Raw genomic sequence first — 20,146 nt, 5'->3', positions numbered from 1 at the left:
GTAGGCATTGCGATTTTGAATTTCTTGTTTGGCTTCATTCGTCTACCTGCTGTGGATCGGAAAACTCGCTCTTCTGACGCGGAACGTACCCTCACTGAACGCCAAATACTGGACCAGAAGAGCAAGTCTATCGCATACTTCGAGTTGAGAGGTTTCCTCTTCTTTGGATCGTCAGTGCAGATCCTCGATCGTGTCCAGAAAGCGGTGTATGTTCGCAAGTCATTAGCTGCTGTCGATGATGACGGTGATAGGGCATACTACTATAGCGATGCAAGTGTGCTACTGCTCACTCCTAACGAGAACCGGACGCCGTTGATCGAGTGCCTAGACGGAACCCCAGCAAGTAATCCTGGCATTGTGGAGACCGAGTATGTGGTCATGGACTTCACTGGTGTCACGGCGGCAGATTCCACGGTGGTACGGAGTGCTTTCCTCATCCTACAAAAGTACTGCAGCAATCATGGTATCACCGTTGTGTACGCTGGGGCGATACCCGAAATTCAAATGTTGCTCGTCAGGAACAATATCACGGACGAGGGGAGCTTCTTTTCGAGCAGTAGTTCCGCGCTTGAGTTTTGTGAGACACAACTACTGAGTAGCTCAGATATTTCAGTGGAAATACGCTCTTGTAGTCTCAACAGAGAGTCCAGTAGCCCAGCCTTTCGCCGGTAAGTGGCAAGTTCGGTCTGTGAAGTTTGCCAGCAGATACTAGTTGTAGTAGTTGTATAGATTTTACTGATAGTAACTAATAGTTCCCAAAGTATTCGCGTACATATTTCCAAAATGCCAAGTGTAGCGACGCAAGTGTTTTTATCTCGGTCACTGAAATTATAAAGAAAGCAAAGCGCATGTCCATTATTGCAAATAAATCAAGGACGCTGCTTCAATACATGTAGTTTTACTGAAGCAGATCCTTGATTTTATCTAATGTCAATGGATGGTGCAGAACCGCATTTGTCAAGAACGATATACTTGGAAACCTGTGGAATTCCCTGGTAGTTAGGAGTGTATTTAACTGATTAAGCGTTGAAGGGATTGATAGTACAAAGCAAAATATTCAGCACATCGCTGATGACGCCGACTTTCAGATCCTTGCGGACCCAGGGAGATCTATCCTGGTTGAACACGTAGTGTTCAATACAGTTCTTGTCAACATCCGTGCCGTTACTCTACCATGGTGATCAGTCAGCTTTCTTCTGCGGCTAGCCAGGTAGGCTAAGAATCTTGTTTGCAGTACAACTTGCCATCATTGAGCGCGAGCTTTGTCACCAAAAAGATCGAGTGAACTGGAAGCACCAATCTGTTGTGCTAGCAATTTACGACTCCGTTGACAAACTGCCAAACACAGGGTACGAGTTAAAAAGCATTCTGATTGGCTAACCACTTCAACTTCGACATTTCTATCTCCTGAGTGCGTTTCTAATGTGTCATACGTAATAGTACGTAATTTAGTGTATACATCCCACAGGAAAGGCAACCTCTTGCATCAGCATCACCTGCTTGTCGCTCCGCAGTCCTTTCCTTCTTTACTAGCGACATTCACTCTGTCATCTCTCCTCTCATGGCACCGCCGCCGCCGACGCCGTGCCGGCCTCCCGCCCCTTCTATTCATGGCTCTTCATGGCGCCAACCGTCGCCTGTCCAGACTCCAGACTGCACCACACGCACACTCGCCTTCGACTCGGCAGCCTCTAGCGCAGCGGACGAGGCCAGTGCTCGAGCCAAGAAGCGCCGACGAAGAGTGGACCAAGCCGCAGCCTTCATCACAGCCAGAAGACCGTTGGACACGGACCAGGACACGGATCAGGACGAAGAGCAGGACGAAGTGAGCAAGGACGCAGAATCCATGTGGACACTTAAGAGCGGGGAGGACGCTGTACGACACCCCACGCACTCTGGAGGGCATTTGGAGGACAATAAACCTGCTACAAAGCCCCCATTGACTAATCGGAAGACGTCAACAAGCGTCCAGAAGGACAGTAGACAGATCACGGTGGACAGACTAAGACAGCTTGTGAAAATATGCAGCGCGCAGCACCACGCGGCGTCCGCACTCTTCTACGCGGATAAGTTGGTGTCCATGTCTCCCAGCAACGATAATGACGTGCTGCTCTTCGCAGACGCGTGCTACTTAAACAGAGAGTTCCACCGAGCTATCCACACCATCAAGAAAGCCAGACTCACTGACGTAGAGGCCGTTAAGGGAATTACAGTGCCTAGCCACGTGACGTTGAGAGCTTTTTTGCTGCTGGGCAGGTGCATGCTGGCCATTAAGCAGAAGGAGGAGTGTCTGGAGCTGCTGGGATCGGTGCTGCCCGATAGGGAGCATGACGTGGTGCTGTTTGCTAAGAAAGTGCAGCAGGTAAATGCAGGAGATGATTATGCTGAAGTTATCAATGTGGTGTCGTCGCTGGCGCTGTTGATGGGCGAGACATTTGAAGCCATCGGCAATCGGGAAAACGCTACGGTTTACTTCCGCATTGCGCTGCGGTGTGACGTGCACTGCTCGGAGGCGTTCTTTCATCTGTTTGACAAGCAAATGCTGTCGGCACAAGAGGAGAAGGAGCTGGTGGCGTCGCTGGACTTTTCTGTGGATGAAATGCAGCTACTGGAGCTATTGTACCAGACTCACGTGGGGAAGGTGGGGATTGAACGTTAGGCGTATTGTTGGAGTGTTCGTTGTGTACTCACGTAGTCCGGTTGATGTGGTGTTACAGTACGACACAACAACTCCAGTTGAGGAGAGATTTGCTGAAGTGGAGCAGGAGTTCGGCTTAGCAGACAACTTAGAATTGGTTAGATTTGTGCGGATTGTGGTGGTTGGTACGGAGTGATAGTGCTAACGTATCTTGACGCTGGTATATGCAGAATATCACGAGAGCTGAGACGTATTATTATCAGCACGACATTCAGCTGGCGCACGAGATTTGCGAAAGGTACTGGGATTGCTGTTGGAAAAATGCTGTCGTACGTTCACGTTGAGACACTAACCATGCGTTTGCACCTCCTTGATCCAGTGTTCGTGAAAGAGACCCGTTTAATTTCCGCGTAATTTCGGTGTATGTGGGTACACTTGTAGAACTAGGAAAGAAGCGAGAGCTTTATCACTACGCACATCAAATGGTAAGCAGCTTTACTGGCTATCATACTATCGTGCAACGCTGACACTATTTGTTGAAGGTGGATGTGTATCCAACGAAAGCTTCAGCATGGTATACTGTGGGCTGCTACTATCTCCTGATTCAGAAATACGAGACCGCACAAAGATATTTCCAGTACGTGCATGTGACTTAGCATTTTAGTAGGGTGATGGCTTACAATTGATTTAACAGCAAAGCGACATCTCTAGAGCCGAGCTATGCGCCAGCCTGGATCGGATTTGGGAACTCATTTGCTGCACAGGATGAAAGTGATCAGGCCATGTCGTCATATCGGACGGCGTTAAGTCTTTTTCCGGGCTCCCATCTGCCACCTCTGTATATCGGCATGGAGTATCTTCGTACCAACAATTTAGTCCAAGCCCTGGAGTTTATTCGGCAGGCAAGCGTTATCTGCCCTACCGACCCATTGGTTTACAACGAATTGGGCAGTGTCTATTACAAGGAAAAGGACTATCCTCAAGCGATCGAGATGTTCACCAAGGCTCTTCAGCTGTGCAAAGGTCTCCCTGAGGTAGGAATTGTACTGTTAAGTTTGTGCGGTCTCTCGGACACTCAATCTTGATCGTTTTCTTATTGTTCTTAGCGACTTATGGAGGCATGGGAGCCGACGCTGTTCAATCTCGGATATTCATACCGCAAATTGCGGTGCGTCAAGCATTGAAAAACGTTGTGGTAATTTGCAACTTTAACCTGACATTTTTCTTTAACCAGGAAGTTTGACCAAGCTATTCACTACTTCCAAAGTGCACTTCGATTATCACCTCGAAATGTACGTTTTCTCATCGATTTTATTAAGTGAAATGATGGCGTGATTATATTGTCTTCGATTCGTGCTTCCAGTCCTCCATTCTTGCTGCACTGGGCTTCACCTATCATATGAAGGGAAATTTAGAACAAGCAATCGAATCTTACCATGCGGTAAGGATCTCACTGATTTGATAGACCTTTTTCCGATGTGCTTCATCAGCTCTAACATTTTGCATAATTTAGGCACTTGCATATGCCCCTGAAGATACACTTGCGGGGTCCATGATCACCATTGCGTTTGAAGAGTCTCTGTCTGGTGGACCCGGTTCATTTCCTGAATTTGCGGAGCCGCCCCCGAAAAATGCCCCAAAAACAAGTGGTCTCACTCCTCTCAGAGCTCGTCGTTCGACAGGAAATGACAGCAACTTACGGCGTCTGGATCAGTCCTACAGCAGTATCGAACGCAGTCGACAGTCACTAGCATGCTCAAGTCTGAACTTTTCCGATGATAGCTCTATGATGAACGTGGACGAAGACTGACGGCAGTTGGCAATAGGAATGGACGTCTTACACTACAACAATCGAGGTCGATACTGACAATTGTACTATGATTCTGTTATGCCCAGTATTGCTCGCCTGTAATGTTGTTGTAGTAATATGCTGCGCCGGTGTACTGGTCATAGAATTTCTCCCATGGATCTGGTGAGACTGCTTCTCCAGCGTTTTCTGTCTCGGCACGTGAGTCTGTCGCTGGAGCCTGGGGATACTGCTGCGCCGGTTGAACCATCGCCGGGTTACCACCATATCCCATCACAGGTGCACCGTACATCATAGCTTGGCCGAATGCCATCGCTGCAGCAGCCTGATACGCATAGTTGGCTGCAGCGGCCGCATAGTTCGGTTGCATCATCTGTGGGTATCCCTGCCCATATGGAGGGGCACCATAATACCCCGCGTTGTTCTGCTCGTAGTAGTGATACTGACCGTATTGGTCGTAGTAGCCATACTCGTCTGCATAGCTCTCGGCTGCGGCTTCCGAAACGGGGTACCCATTTTCATCAACTTGTCCATTGGCGGCGTAGTCGACGTATCCTGCGGCTGCATTCTGCTCTTGCTCTTCTGCCACTCCTGCAGCTCCCATCATGTTCTCCATTGTCTTCGCAGATAGCGCTGACACCGGCCGAGTCCAGCTTGCCTCCTGTGTGCGGATATTGTAGAAATACGAAGCCTGCGCGTTCTCGTCCCAGTACTCGCCCCACTCGTCAGCTTTCGTCTCCTCGTCGGCATCCGGCTCAGCTTCACCCGCTTCGATAAGTGCCTCAGCCACCTCCGCTTCAGCAGCTTCAATTGTCTCTTGCATTGCTTTCGCACGATCCTCACGTTCTTTCTCGATTTTGTGTTGAATAGCTTTCACGCGCTGCCGAGCCAAGTACCCACGGGCACGAGACTGAATCTTTCTAGCCGACGAGTTGCGAAGAGCGATCCGCTCTTTCTCTTTTCGAGCACGTTCAAGCATCTGAAGTTCGAGCTCTTTGGTCTCCTGTTCGCGTGCGCGAGCCTCGTCATCCATCATGGCCTTCAACCGCGCTAAAGCCACCTCCTTGTGCTGTTCGGCCTGAAGTCTCAAGCGCTCCTCCTCGTCGTGGATACTTGCCATAGCTGCAGATTGAGCTTGCTGCAGCTTAACAAGCCGCTTCCGAGCCACGTGCTTCAAGCATACTGCTTGGATTTTCAACCGGGCCTGGTCCTTCTGGATCGCGAGAGCAGCTTGCTTCAAGTGCTCTGCTTCTTGTTGCAGTGTTCGGTCTATCTTGTCTTGCTCTTCCAGCTTAGTTGGCAGTAGCGTCGCGAGCTTCATGACCGCTAACTCCTCGTTCTCTTGTGTGCGCATAGCAGCCTCCTTCTCCTGTTGTGCCTGCTTCTCCGCCTCCAGCCTCTCGCGCAGCCGTTGAGCTTCCATCTTCTTTTGCTTGTCTTGCTCAATTCGAGTATCGATCTCGCGCTGCTGCATGAGCGTCTCGAGTCGAAGACGTGCTAGCTCTTGAGCCTCCTCCTTGCGACGGGCTTCCTCTTCTTCGCGTTGTAGAGCCAACTCCTCACGGAGTTTCTCGGCTTCTTCGTTTGCGCTACTCGCCTGGAACATCAACTGCATCTTGAGCTTCAATAGCTCCTCCTCCTGCTCCTGCCGCAGCCTCTCGATCTCATCGTGCGCCTTCTCCGATGCCATCATGGAGATTCTTTTCTCAAACTCGCGGCGTCGCTGAAGCAAAACGCGTCGAGCTCCAGCACGCCGGATAGCGCACTGGATCACAATCGCGGCATGGTTTTGCGTGATTCGGAGCTCTTCTTGCTGCTTACGTCTCTCCATCTCTTGCCGTTGATGCAAATATTGACAACGCGCCAGGAACCGCCGAGAGCAACATTGGAGCTTTGTAGCAGCGCGTGTCTTCGTTTGGTGAACCAAGCGCTCAAGTGCAAGACGAGCTTCCTCACGATGTTTCTGCTGGAGTTCCTGTACCATTTTTCGAGCTTGTTTGCCGCGGAACACCTTCTGGATACGAAGAGCAGCTCTCACCCGTGTACGTTGCTGTGACGCCAGCTTGGCACGCTCTAGCTCTAGTTGTCGACGCTTATCCCGAGCTAACTTGCCTCTCGTGATGACTTGAATACGCTTCGCTGCCTCGTTCTCTTGGTGTTGCTGAACTTTTTGAGCTTGTAGTCGAAGGTGCGAGGCCAAGCGACCATGAAAGCCACGCCAAAATGCCTGAATCTTCAATGCGCTGGTGTTCATGAGAGTGAAGTTCATCCATTTCAGCTTTTCATATCGAGCACGCTGTGCACGGCGGCGAGCGAGGTATCCACGATACAAGGACTGGATAACTACAGCACTGGTGAGTCGTTTAAACCTCTCCAGCTTCTGAGCTTCCTCTCGCCGTTGCTTGCCAAGCACATAGTGCTTCCGTGTGATAAAACAGCGCCATCGAGACTGGATCCGGATAGCTGCTGATCTTTCAAACGCTTGTCGTTGTTTGGTCTCTTTTTCCGTCTTCAGTATGTGCACTCGACGACGCGAGTGACAAACTCGGAAGAAACACTGGATAACCAAAGCAGCTTGTATCTGCTTCCTCATCCTGAGCACACGGCATCGCGCGAGATAGCCACGTACATATCGTTGAAGAACCTTCGCACTGCGCTCTCGCTTTCTGTCAGTTGCACGACACCATCGCTCTCGTCGTGCGAGATAGCTACGAATACAGCACTGCACCACGATAGCGCTATCGTTTTCAAGCTTGGACTGCTGGATTACACGCAGAAGCTCACGACGCTGGAAATTTCTGAAGGCTCGTTGGATACGACACGCTGCGAGAGTCTCTCGTTGCGCCTTGAACAGAGCCCGAGCTAAACGTTTGCCAGTGTAACCACGGTAACATCGCTGCAACTGACATGCAGCGTCGTGCTCCAGTTTCGCCCGACGCTTTCGACTCGCCAACGTCCGTGACAATCGCCCTCGTATAAACGCCTGGATGTGGATAATAGCGACTTCTTCTTGCATTCGGAGCCGAAGCAAGCGAGCAAGATCTCCGCGAACTACACGCTGGATCTCGATAGCTGCGGAGTGGAGTTCGTTACGAGCTTCAACGATACACTCGGTCTTCCAGCACACAAATTTGCGCCTTGTAACTTTCCGTCTCCACTTGTTCATGATAGCTGTCATCTTCTGACTGCCTTTGCATTTCAGGAACATGTTGGCCTTGATCTTGTTACGCTCGAACATGAGGAATGCCGTCCACTTACGGAAAGCTCGAGAGATCTGCTGTGACTGAAGTCGTAAGAAAAGCTGATGAACCTTCTCCATGCCCCATCGATGACAGAAGATCTGGGCCTTGAGAGATCTCACAGGGCAATGCTGTTGAACCCATTGCAGTCCCTCGCGCACCTTCGAGTTGAGCTCTTGAATGCCATATTCGGACAGTGCGAGCTCTCGTCGGAGATCACTAATGTCGACTTTCGCACCCGGTCGAAGACACGATGGCGTCGAGCGAGCGGCAACAAGCGCGCGGTTTTGAGGCTGTAGATGGCGCTTGGCTTGTCGTGCTGCGAGCTTCAAAGGGGGTAGAACTTGTCCGGCATTCCTTGTAAACCCATTAAACCCAGGGCTAGCTGTGCTGATAGTACTTGTTAGTCCACTGCCCGTCACTCCCATGTGGTTAGCCACACGAAGAAGTCGCTTGCGAGCGCGCATCAGAGCGATGAACTCGCGGAAGTTGATCTCACCGTCATGGTCCGTATCAGCTTGCTGGATGACTGAAGCGAGCTCAGTATCGTCCATATCTTCACCCGACGCCAGTAGTAGCTGCCGAAGCTCATCTGGGGATATTGAGCCGCTGTTATCGACGTCAAACTCCTGGAATTCTTCATAATACCGCTCTGTCATGGATCGGTCGTCCTCCGAAGAGAGACTAGGCTGCGAGGTGTTCCCGAAAGCTGCATCCAACCGCTCGTACTCTTCCAGCGTCAAGTTTAAATGTGTAGCAATCAGAGTCTTCTGTCGCTGCTCTTCGTCAAGATCTTCAAACGGAGTCTCAGGCTTTTCCGCTCGTTCTTGGCCGTCCGAGTCGTAGTCGAACGCGTAATGCATCGCTGGTCTTCGCCTTGATCCTGGGCGACGGTCTCCTACAGGCTGCAGCGTGTTACTCTTCCTCGCCTTGTTTCGAGTGCGCTTAGTCGGAGACAAGTAAACAGCAGCAGCATCTGTGTCATTTAGCTCTTGAGTGGATGGTCTCACCTTGGCCGAGTCAAGTCGTAGAGCCTTTCGACGAAGCTTCTGCTTGGATGCCAGACCCATTTGTCGCCTTCTTTTTCGAGGTCGATGCTTCATGTCTATCGCTTTACTCGTGAGATTCAACGCCTCCAGTCGAGCCGGTAAGGCTTGTCGTCCTCGACTGGAAGATCCACGAACGCCTCGATAGTTGCTATAGCTCTCCTCGCTACTTCTCGGACGACGTCGGCTATCGGACGGAGGTAACAAACTCTTTAAACTGTTCAAGTCCAAGTAGAAGAATGAGGTATCACTCTCTGAAAGTGAAAGACTGGGCAAGGATGTCGGCATTGGCAGCGGACTCATGCTGGCGCTTTGGAACAACCACGGCTCATGCTGCTGCACGTCCCGAGGGGGTATTCTTCGTCGTCGACGTTGAAAAGCTTGGGTCTTCGCATTGGCGATTGGAGCTGGAGCAAGAAAAGAAGTCTTGCTACCCCACCGACGATCCTCCTCGTGGTTGTTGTTAGTCATTATCTCAACCTGTCGATGCGTTCGAGTTCTTCAGATTTAAAGTTGATCTTAAAACGGACACTGGACTATTCCTAGTCCCACCTAGTCTTGAGTCGATATCCAGAACTGGAACTTGAGCAAAGAGCAGCACACGACGGAGGATACCGCCGACATAAGGAGTTCAAACATACATGGAATTATCTCTATCTAGTTTTGTCTAATGGGATTTACTCGGCACCAGGACGAAGCACCTTGGTGGGACGCACTGCCGCAGAGGTCGAGCCCTTGAGCACAGCGTGTTTGCGCTTACGCATCTGCTTGGTACGGCGTTTCTGCTCGTTCTTCTGCATGCGTCGCTGAGCAGCACGCTGCGGATCCGACACGGCTTCGGTGCGACGTTGTAGCTTGCGTGCAGCACGACGTGCAGCCATCTTCCTCTGAACGAACGAGTACGCCTCCAAGAACGGCGTAGCTCCTAGCTTCTGCTCGAGAAGCTGCAGCACTTCTTGGGCCAATAGCGCACTCTCAGGCGGCGTCACAGGCTCCGGAGCGGAGCCGCTTTTACGGTTCTTGTTGCGGTTCTGCTGTCTCTGCAACATCAGATACTCCTGCTGAGCTTGTAGCTCCTCCAGTTTGCTAGTCGCGCGGTACAGCGGGTTGATGAACTGCACGACGTACTTCTCAGCGAAGGCGGCGTCGTGGTTGTGCAACAGAGCAGCGAACAGCTTGAATATCACAGACTGGACCTCATTGCTGCAGCTCGAGCCACGAGCCACATACGACAGACGAGTGAGCAGCCAGCCCATGGGCGTCCGCGACTTGGCACGTTCATCGTTCTTCTCTTCCTCCTCACGACGCTGCAGTTCCTCGACTTCCTTCTCATCAGCCTCTTCGTCTGCTACCTCGTTTCCATCCGCTTCATCCACCAGAGCCTCAGCAGTCACGTCCTGTGGAACGTCTGTGGCCTCCAGCGCCTCGCACAGAAACGGCAACGCAGTGAGCACTTCGTCCGCCAGCTCACTGTTCAATGCCGGAGCTTCGAGCAACTTGCAGAATGCACTCGCCCAAGAAAACAGACGTCCAGGACGCTGCAGGTACACGGCTCCGTTGTGTAGACGTTCGAGGGCTCCAGACAACCGCTTGACTGGAGCCTTATACGTGAGTGTACTGGCTTGTCGACGACGCAGATACGACGTCAGTAACCGAGTTGCACCGAGACGCACCCATGCATGAGGATACTGAAGCAACGGCAGCATCACGACATCCAAGAAGTTCTTGGTAGGCTTGGATTCCTCCAGCCAGAGCTCGTAAGGACCGGTAAGATGATCACTGAAGGCAGTGAGAGTCACGCAAACGTGGTAAGTCGGCTGCCATCGCACCTGGTTGCTGTCCTCCGCGGTCTCAAGCTCACGCTGACGACGCTCAAGTGCTGAGCGGGCCGCGAGCAGCACTTGGGGAGCGCTACGCTCGAAAAACTCGGGTCGAGTCTCCAGCACTAAAGTCGTCACCTGCGCCGCCGTTCCTAGCAGCTTGACTGCATCCACGGTATCCGAGTTCGAGGCTTGTGTCCACCATGTACCTACCAGTAGAATACTCTCGTTCAGCTCCTTGTTGCCTAGACGACGCACCAATGTGCTCAACGCAGCACGAGCGAGGTCACGACACTCGGAAGCCTCATCGTTCGCCAGTCGTAACACCAGCGGCAAGAAGAAAAACTGGGAACGAGCGTTCACGAGGTCCTGAGGGAGCTTCGACAGCAGCGAACGCAGCGCCTCCAGCACAGCAGAGCGTCCAGTGGTATGGCCGTAGCTCAAATTGTCAACCAGGAACTTGAGATGACGAGACAGCCGCTTGTTGCCAAGCGGATACTCGAGTAGGAACGTCTGGTAGATGGTCGCACAGTTCAGACGAGCGCCGGGGGCGTCGCTCTGCACCAACAGCTCACCAACACGTAGCATGACGTCGTACACTTCGCTGATCACGAGGCGCGAGTTCACGATAGCTTTGAGCAGAGCAAACGTCGCATTCTGGTGGTCTTGCTCGTCGAGATCAGCACGCAAGAAGCTCAGAAGCACACGCAGCTGAGGCTCTGTAAGTCGGAGGTTCTCGCTTTTTGAGTTCTTCTCTGCAGTCCCGTTCTCCTTGGCAAGCTCCAATCCCTGTTGTTGTCTGAGTAGCGCAGTAAGCGTTCGGTAGCACGTCTGTACCATCTCGTTGCGCGTAGCAGCCCCAGCCTGTTGCAGGATCTTAAAGAGACGATCAAGAAGCGGCGTACGTGCCACCCTCAAAGCAGGAAGTTCGGTTTGACGGGGAAGCAGCGAGCCTAAGCACTTCAACGCATTGATCACTGCACGGTCGTTCTTCGATTCACCTGCACAGCGCATCAACAGCGGCACAAGCGGATCGACAAGTTGAGCCGGAGCATTGACGTTCTTCTTGCCATCTTCCTCGTCCTTCGTATTGCCGTTCTTGCGAAGGAAAGAGAACACCAAAAAAACAGCAAAGTTCAGCAGCTCTCGCAGATGTGCCGTACTCTCGGCCAGGAGAGCGGCGATCTCCTCACGTCTTTGCTTTTTGGTCTTGCTTTGCTGCTGTTGACGCATCTTGTCAAAACCGGTCACTTGCTGCTGCATCGTTACGCGTGCAGTGTCCAGGGAACTCACACGTTTGGCAAGTAACTTTGTGGCAGAAGCACTCTTCTCCGATACAAGCCAGGAGGTCACCAGCGCAGTGCTGCTACCGCCAGCTTCGTACTGTTCCTTTTCCCGTTCAGTGGCCGGCCGCAGACTCTCGAGACTCGAGTTGAGAACGTTGTAAGCGTACAGGAACATGTAGGACGACTCCACAGACGGGTTCTTGGCAAGTCCAATGGCCACACGCTTGAGTGCCTCCTGTAACGCAGCGGTGGCTTGCGCTCCAGCGTCGGTGGCCTGGAAGCGGTTCACAAGCGCACTCACAACTTCGTGGATGCTTGGGTTGGGTAGGAAGGGGAGTGATCTTGCCAACAGCTCAATAGAGTCCAGACTACGTCCTCCACTCGCTCGTGCCTCTTTCATCTTGGACTTTTGGGCAGATTTACGTTCCACGCCTCCAGCAGCAGCCTCTGCTGCCTCACCGATCGTCGTCATGCCCTGGAACAACTCTGCGGCTAGGATCTCCATCAGACTAGGCACACAAGCATCCAACGGCGATGCAAACTCAGCCTCACACTCAGCCTCTTGCTGCTTGCTCTGTGTGAGCAATGACTGCGGCTTTTTGGGTACGCCAGTCTTTCCGTCTGCCTGCATGATTTCCGGTAACTTTTCCAGTAATGCATGCACAGTGAAGGACAACACGTGGACCATGTAGCCATCACGTAACGTGTGACGAAGTTCTTCCACGATCGGCAGAAGGAAACTCGAGCCAAGTTCCACAGCGATGCGAACGAGCGTCGTACGGGCCGACACACGCACAGCTTCATCCTTACTCTTCAGTAAGTTCGCGAACTTCAGCAGCAACTTGGGCAGCTCACGCTGGAACGTCTCAGCACGCAGTCGACGCAATACCTTGACGACTGCAAGCGCCAGAGGCACACGAACCGATACGGCTTCCTCAGATACTGAGGTCGATTCTCCATCATCGTCCCGCGACTTGGAACTCTTCTTCGAAGCCACACCCTTGAACAAGTATGAATAGAGCATCGGAAGCACCTGCGTCTCCATGTTGCCCTGAACCTTGGAAGAACCCTCGTCTTCTTCATCCTCATCGTCAGCTTCGACTGGCTGACTAGCCATTTGCTTTAGTGTTTGCCATTGAGTGGCAGCACCTGGAGCTGCGAAGTGGAAGTGGTCGATCACGGCGCAAATAGACATAATGATAGCGCCTTCCATCTCCACGTGACCATCGATCGACTTGAGCAGTCTGCGGAGAAGCGAGAGGTAGTGCGACCAGCCCAGAAGCCCAGCAGCACTTCCGACACAAGCTGCGGCTTCAGCACGTAGAGATTCCTGGCTCTTCGCGTGTGTCTCGTAGACAAAGTGCAGCACCAGCGGTAAGATCACACCATTCACCGTCGAGTTCGAGAAGCACTGAGGTTCCTCACTTTCTTCGCCTTCAACTTGGTCCTTCGCCTTGGCAGCCATGGAGTCCATGAGGGCACTGAGACGCTGAAGAGCACGTCGTCTGCGGTGGGCCTGGATGTGCGTGATGTTGTAGAAGAAATCGGCTTCAGGGTCTTCCTGGTTACGCGCCAGTATCAGATCAGCTGGGACGAATGCAAACTGCTTGAACGCCTTGTGCTGGTCCGCTAGCGATCCCAACAACGTCACAAAGCCACGTCGAGTGTTCTCATCCGTCGAGCGCAAACTTGATCTTACGCAAGGCATGACTAGCGACTCCAGCGCATTAAGCACGGGACACTTGACAGCGTCTTCACGCGTATTTTGCTCCACTGCGACCTCTGCGGCTAGTTCCAGGAAAGTCGAAAGTGCAACAAGTGCACCGCTACGCACTGCAAACTCCGTGTCATGCATAGATTGCAGACACTGCGCCACAAGGGGTGCTAACAAGTGCGTCTCGTGCGTAAAGTCAGCAAAACGTGACGAGTTCAAGCGATTCAGCGCAATAAGACGGCGTTCATAGTCCGTCTCCTCAATCCGCTTGGCATCATACGCGTTGAGCTCAACCAGCAACTCCGCCACCGGAGCCAGCTCCTTAAGCGCTGAGTGCGCACCAAGCGCTGTAAACACCGCCACCAGTTTGAGACGAGGATCACGATCAGCGATGCAGTTCGCTCCTGGGGCTAACAGGCGCGCAAGGGCAAGCACATGCTTCTTTGGCTCCGACAGCTTGGGCACCATGTGCGCCAATACCTCCAACAAGTTCTCCTTGTCCTTCGGCGATGTCTGGTGGTTGCGCAGCAAGAACGGTAGCAACAACTGGAACAAATCATGCGCAGCGACGGCAATGTCTCCCTCGGAGGCTTCCAAGTGATGCGACAGACGGCAGAGGAAGGTAAGTTCCTTCCGTGACGATCCTGCGTACCGGTCGCTCGCGTATCGTGCCGCCTTAGCTTGGAAACGCTGGACAAACTGCTCCAAGACAAAAGGGATCTGAGGTATCAGCAGTTTATCCTGCTTGGAGGCGGTCATAGTCTCGTCTTGGTCTTCAGACAACAAACCTTCATCTCCGTCGAGTAGTGAATCCATGAACTGCAGAATCGAGTCCAGGATTTCAGGTGAAATGCCACGAGTAGCTGAAGACGTTGCGCTGGACGACGTGAGCCCAGCAGACAAGCACGAGATGACGTTGAGCACCAGAGGCTCCGGGATCCACTGACGCGCTCGATCAGCACGACCCATTGCCACAAGTAGCTCCAGAAGTGCTGATGCCTTGCCTGCGCCGACCACAGCACTAGGCAAGTGCGTGACCGCTTCGCGAGAGGTGTCCAGCACTGCAACTACCCACGGTTCAAGATGCACGAGGGTGTCAAACTACATAAACACACATCGATGGTTAGTATCTGAGCCTCTCAATGAGTTTCGATAAGACTATGCCTTCGTACCATGTCAATCATCTCCGCAAGTCGGCGGTAGGTCAACATGCGAATCTGCTTCTTCATCGACGCAGAAGTCACCAGCGTGTCCACGGTCGACGAAGGCTCATCAGCCTTACGCTTCGAACCAACCGCGACCGTCGTATCCTCTTCCTCGGCTTCGGCTGAGCCATCCATATCGTCATCTTCACTTGATACAATGCTGATCTGGAGAATAGCCAGCAGCACATCAGCAATTCGAGGAACGAATGCAGCCAGCTTAACTCCAAGTTGGTCGATCAGATCCTCCAGGAGATTCAAGAAACCCAAGATACGTGAGGGTTGCACGGTGGAAACGGCTACTACAGGCGTCACCGCTTCGGCGGTGACAAGTGCACCTGGAGTAGAAGTCTCGGGAGCTTCGATCGTGACATCAAATGCGCGCACCACCAGTTCCACGAAGCTGGCAAGTTCAGGCGCCTCCAACGCAGCCAAGTACGCTAGAACAGCAGAACGTCGAGCGGCCACTGTATCACCGTTGTTACGCCCTTTCTTACTGACACACTTGGAGTACAGCAGTCGCAGCAGCACAGGCAACAGCTCCTGACGGTGTTCACGCAGCACGACACCTTCTCCTTCTCCAATCTTAAAGCTCGCGAGTTCTTCGCGGAATGAAGCAGAGTCCGTCAGTCGATTCAGCTGCGTCTTATACGAAACAATAGCCTTGCTACCGAAGGCGTACAGACACTGCAATGCCAACTTCGAGATCACCTCGTCCGACTTCATTAGCAGATCGAAGAAGAGTGCATGTAGCAGCTGCTGCGCATACGCCCCCTTCATATTGCGGAAGGCAGCGAACAGCTTCAATTGATCCACAAATTTGCCACGCACTTCCTTCGTTGTCAGGCCTTGGAACTCAACAGGTTTGCGCCAGTCAGGAGATTCGTCTTTGCTGTTGGTTTCTTCAAGTTTAGCAAGGGCCTGGTCGATTTCTTCGAGGCGTTTGGCGTCCAACTCATCCGTGTAAATCGAGCTGTACTGGTCGCGTAAGAACGTGAGAAAGAGCGGCACCATGAACTTCGTCTTGGCTTCGACCAGGTCAGTGAACTTCAAGAGGCCCTTCCACAACAGCGAATGGTGAGTAGCTGCGTCTGTAGCTTGTGAGGCAGGCACTTTCCCCTGTTCCAGCATGCACACACGCTCAAACTCCGCGACGACATCGCTCGTACTTGAGTCGCTATCCTGCTTTTCATTAGCATCTTCATGTCGGAGTAAAGCCTTCAAAAGCTCAGCACTAATGCAAGGCCAAAACTCGTTAAAGTGCAGCCGAACAGCAGTCTCCACTGCGTCGGCGATGTGTGTCCAGATCGTGGAAAACTTGACGTGGTACAGACCGAGCAACTGGTTCACAGCAATTTTCTTGTACAGCTCAGGAGTCTGCGGCGAGCGGCACAGGATCTTCACACGCGTTAGCAGACGCACCACCTCACGCTCAGTGGCAACAGAAATTTTCTTGCAGGAGAGCTCAAGGTTCACACAAACATCCGGTAGATCGCACAGACCGGTCAGCAATCCGTTGTCGGAATCTAGGAAGTTCAAGCGCTTGAACCGAGCCAGTAACTGTAGTGCCACCAAGCGTAGCTCATGCGCGGGTGATCGCAGTGTAGGTAGCAGAGACTTTGCTACACGCGATAATGAATCGACCGTTAGAACTGCGTGTTGCTTCTCCTCCGGTTCCGTATCGATCAGCATCAACAGTGTTGACAAGGTCTTGAACGAAGCTTCTTTTCCCAGCAATGCCTGCTCCACATACTTCGTTGTGATCGTCGAGCTTTTGCTCTTCTGGTGCTTGGCAAACTGCTGCAGCTGCCACAGCTCAGCACGCAGAGCCGCAACTTGAGTAGTACACGCAGAGGATTCGTCCTTCAACCTCTCGTCGCACTTTGTGATGAGGGGTGTAGTAAAACTAATCAGTTTGGCATCATTCAAGCGCAGAAGCTGCAAGACCTTGCAAAACTTCCAGCACACAGCCAAACTCTCCGTGTCTTTGTTCTTTTCGCTCTCCTTAAACAGCTTCCGACCAGTGTCGAACAGCGTCTTCTCAGCGTTGGCATCAATTTCACCAAGCGACAGCAGCCAGTACGGACTATCCGCCTTCGAGCGAACTATATACGCGCTCTGGTCTTCATTTATTTCTCCTGCCTTGTCTGCAACGTAGTCACCCAGTTGGTATAGCAACGAGCTAAACGTAGCCACATCAGTCTTGATAAGAGTCTTCAGCGCGAACTCCATAGCGTTGGGCAGCACAAATTCGAGCACGAAACTCACGTCAATATGAGTATTACGCAGTTCCTTGTTCACGAACTCGAGAATCTTGGTACGCCAGTACTCCTGCTCATCATTGCTTGCAGCCGCAGCAAAAATGGCCTTCATCTGTGCGGACATGACATCATCTTCAGCGGGGAATAGCCGCCAAACCGGTTCAAACGTCTTCATGAGCGCATCACACAGAGCAGTGCTCTGGGAGACAAGCACCTTGTTTTCAGGCGACACCAGTGTTGCACAGACCTTGTGTACACTGGGCACACGCACTTCGTAGGCATCACTCGCTCCTGTAACCAGCCTTCCGATTCGCGAAGTCAAGAACCCACGCAGAACACGAAGCACACGACTCAAGTACAAATCGTCCGCTTCCGTGGGAGCTTCCTCCTTCTCATGTCGAATTTTCGTCACCTTGTTGACCACCAACACTAAGCACTCGAGCATCTCGCCCGAGTGGTCTGCATCCGTGTGCTTCATCATGAGTCCGCAGGTCTGGTACACGATCTCAAACACTGCTTCCTGTTGCTCCAGATACTCCTGCGTCTCTTTTTCTTCCTCCTTTGGGCGGAACGAGCCCAATAGAAACAGCAGGACCTCGCGCATCCGCGAGTGGAAGCCATGGTTCACGTTTTTCACCAGTGCAAAGAACAATTTAGCCGATCCGTCCCTCAGGATTTCATTACTACGTCCAGAGCCCTTCACCAATGCCGTTAAATAGGCGCGCAAGTACTTCCTCATAGCCTTGGGCGACTCCAGTCGTCTTAGTAACACAGCCAGCGTCTGAGCTGCAAAATTGCGGACGAATTCCCTTGGATGGCCAAGTAACGGGAAGTAGCACTTGTGCACAGCCTCCATGTCAGCCAATAGCTGCACTCTGAGGTAACTAAACAGCATCGTAAGTGTTTTAAATACTTGCGTACTGAGCTCTGGATCCTTTGTGTCAATAACAGCTACGACAAGTGGCAATGTGCCCGCGAAATGGGGATAAAACTCCTTGCCGAGCTCTCTCGCCAGCGCGGTGACGAGCTTGAGCACAGGCACGAGGCGCTGGCGCTGTACGACGTGGTCTTGAGTGTCATCGCGCGCCTCTTTCAGCTCTTTTTGAAGACGCTTGACCACCTTCTTAAGGTGATGCAGCAGCTGCGGAGTGGTGGTCACTAGCGGCTGCAGCGCGCGGAACAGGAGCTGGAAACTGTCGAGCGTCGTGAGCTCCGCCTGCAGACCTAGTTCCTCCTTGAACGAGAGCTGCGATGACTCGTCCACGGCGCATGTCGTCTTGGCGTGCAGTGTGAGTTCATGCTGCAAGTTGCTCACGCGCTCCTCGACCTTCTGGAAGCGATGACGCCGCTTCTTAGCCGGCGGAGGCTCCATCGTCAGAGGTTCAAGAGTGAATGCGGCTTTTGAAAGTGTCGTCTCCAAACCAGTCAATGGTTTGGTGGTTCACACGAGGAGGGTAGAAACGGAACACCACACCGATGTAGAATACCTCTAAAAAAGAATATCACGAAAGATTTCTTTTTAAATGAAATACGAGTTTTTTTAGCTTTCGTAAAATTGTCAGGAGTATCTACTACTTCGAAGTCGACCGATATTATTATCTTGATTTGGCATGTTATCTTGCTACTAATGTGGAAGGACCAACAAGGAAGCGGTCACTAAGGCTGATCTTCACCTCGCTACTCAAAATCTCCTGCAAGATGATCTATAGTTGTTCGAAACGACAAGGCTGTCATTCAACATACAAATATTTCATTTCATCGGAGCAGCTCGAGCTACGGCGTCAATATTGCCGAGATCAGACTAATCGTGTGGGCGTGAGTACGTGTAGACGAAACGCTACGTGTATATGATTGGTTAATAATAGTGACCTATAGGAATGAACGGTTAGTATTACTACGAATAGTATAGTTTAGTAAAGAATACATATGCAGATATAGAGTGGCTGTGGAAGCCTCTAGAAGCATTCATCCGTCTGAACTGCGGGGGCGGCACTTTCCTTTTGACGCTCCCTCCCCCAAGCTTCCCTGTTCCAGATATACTGATAGCAGTTGTTGGTCCCAGCAGCCTGACCTCAAGGAGCCGATACCGACGAACACCCAGCTACTCGCCGAGGTCAACTGGCTGAACCAAGCACTGGCGGAACGTACTCGAGCGCCCCAGAAACCTGCCCAAGTTCACCGGCAAAAGGGGCGCTTGCCGTCCGATTTGGTCTTATAGCGACCCTTCCCACGGGAAGGCTTCCCCTTGGTTTTGTCAGACGAAGGATCGCCAGATGGCTATATCTTGTCCCCTTTGGCTTGACGGTAGCGCACGACTTTGACGAAGTGAGTGACTTCACACTTGAGAGCAAGATTCATCGTGACGCTCAGCGTCTCAGGGTTCTCCAGCTTTACGTAGCTACGCGCGCGAGACTTAAGTCCATTGGCGTAGCATAGAACTTGGTCTAGCATGCTCATACCCTCGACACGGAAGATGAAAGCCAACTACTAGCTATCGATGTCAGCTGAGCCGCTGTAGCATCTCACGAAGAGCAGAATAGTATTTCGACGCTTCGAAATGTCGGAGCACATGCTCACGGAAATCCCCTACGTGTTCTGTTTCTCTCGAGTTGTCGAAAACCAGTGCGGGAACCATCCCGAAGCCAGTTTATTCATCGCCGACCAGGCGATTCCTGGTAGCCGCGGGTTCGCGTCATCAACCACGATCCCTTTGATGTGGCAGGAGTTCTCGATCTGGAACAGCCATTCGCGCACGTCTCCCCCGTGTCGGGGCGAAAGGCCTATCGGCCAAAAGACTCGATTCCTGTCGAGGCACCGCGCTGGAAACGGATGTGAGGCCACTGGTCGAACCCGTTCGCACTGCAGAGCAAAGTGAAGCCCCAAGTGTTGTCTGTGGACAACCGGAAGAAGCGTGGTTGGAGAATCTGCGACAGATGAAGATGGGAGGCCACCTCCGAGAGTCGCCACTGGGATGAAACGGACTCCTGTGGCAGGGGTCGTCGTGGAGAAGATGTTCATGAGGGGAATCACGGATGATACTGGAATGCAGACCAAGTGCATCACGAGTAAGAAGCTACGGAAGTTCCTGAGAATCAAGACCAAGTCGACCGACGAGCCAGACTTCATGTTGCTT

General features: G+C 52.3%; 4 protein-coding genes across 5 annotated transcripts in view; 2 read left to right on the top strand and 2 right to left on the bottom strand.

Annotated features, from left to right (window-relative positions):
- PPTG_05589 (hypothetical protein) overlaps positions 1-672 on the top strand; it is a gene marked incomplete at both ends in the record, with an annotated part of 2,283 nt that extends 1,611 nt beyond the window's left edge. The window contains one exon of the mRNA XM_008899173.1: positions 3-672. Within this exon, the coding sequence (XP_008897421.1) occupies positions 3-672 (670 nt within the window). The remainder of the gene's footprint in view (positions 1-2) is intronic.
- Positions 673-1,450: 778 nt separating this feature from the next.
- Positions 1,451-4,613, top strand: PPTG_05588. 2 transcript variants are annotated; one of them, XM_008899171.1, is made up of 10 exons: positions 1,451-2,641; positions 2,718-2,795; positions 2,869-2,936; positions 3,018-3,123; positions 3,181-3,275; positions 3,333-3,672; positions 3,745-3,806; positions 3,873-3,930; positions 4,002-4,079; positions 4,152-4,613. In XM_008899171.1, exons 1-10 carry the CDS (start codon positions 1,562-1,564, stop codon positions 4,446-4,448), a joined length of 2,262 nt encoding a protein of 753 aa, XP_008897419.1. In that variant the 5' UTR covers positions 1,451-1,561; the 3' UTR covers positions 4,449-4,613. The 2 variants fall into 2 exon arrangements, with proteins under 2 accessions (XP_008897419.1, XP_008897420.1); XM_008899172.1 differs by having other exon boundaries at positions 3,873-4,079.
- PPTG_05587 (hypothetical protein) lies at positions 4,491-9,379 on the bottom strand. Its single transcript, XM_008899170.1, has one exon. The coding sequence runs from the start codon at positions 9,199-9,201 to the stop codon at positions 4,525-4,527; it is 4,677 nt and encodes a 1,558-aa protein (XP_008897418.1). The 5' UTR covers positions 9,202-9,379; the 3' UTR covers positions 4,491-4,524.
- PPTG_05586 (hypothetical protein) lies at positions 9,355-18,434 on the bottom strand. Its single transcript, XM_008899169.1, has 2 exons — positions 14,723-18,434; positions 9,355-14,651 (listed from the first exon to the last, which is right to left on the bottom strand). The coding sequence occupies exons 1-2, from the start codon at positions 18,383-18,385 to the stop codon at positions 9,408-9,410; spliced, it is 8,907 nt and encodes a 2,968-aa protein (XP_008897417.1). The 5' UTR covers positions 18,386-18,434; the 3' UTR covers positions 9,355-9,407.
- Between the last annotated feature and the right edge of the window lie 1,712 nt (positions 18,435-20,146).

The sequence above is a fragment of the Phytophthora parasitica genome (assembly GCF_000247585.1).
Source record: "Phytophthora parasitica INRA-310 unplaced genomic scaffold supercont2.7, whole genome shotgun sequence".
Lineage (NCBI taxonomy): Eukaryota > Oomycota > Peronosporomycetes > Peronosporales > Peronosporaceae > Phytophthora > Phytophthora nicotianae.
The sequence above is the reverse complement of the archived record's forward strand: the minus strand, read 5'-3'. Positions and strand labels throughout refer to the sequence as shown.

What these genes read in the sequence shown, in the direction of transcription:
- PPTG_05588 (XM_008899171.1), top strand. Translation starts at nt 1,562, where the DNA reads ATGGCACCGCCGCCGCCGACGCCGTGCCGGCCTCCCGCCCCTTCTATT. An exon ending in GCGCACGAGATTTGCGAAAG is followed by an intron (nt 2,937 to 3,017) that starts GTACTGGGATTG and finishes TCCTTGATCCAG; the next exon opens with TGTTCGTGAAAGAGACCCGT. An exon ending in ATCACTACGCACATCAAATG is followed by an intron (nt 3,124 to 3,180) that starts GTAAGCAGCTTT and finishes TATTTGTTGAAG; the next exon opens with GTGGATGTGTATCCAACGAA.
- PPTG_05587 (XM_008899170.1), bottom strand. Translation starts at nt 9,201, where the DNA reads ATGACTAACAACAACCACGAGGAGGATCGTCGGTGGGGTAGCAAGACT.
- PPTG_05586 (XM_008899169.1), bottom strand. Translation starts at nt 18,385, where the DNA reads ATGGAGCCTCCGCCGGCTAAGAAGCGGCGTCATCGCTTCCAGAAGGTC. An exon ending in TTGCGGAGATGATTGACATG is followed by an intron (nt 14,652 to 14,722) that starts GTACGAAGGCAT and finishes GTGTTTATGTAG; the next exon opens with TTTGACACCCTCGTGCATCT.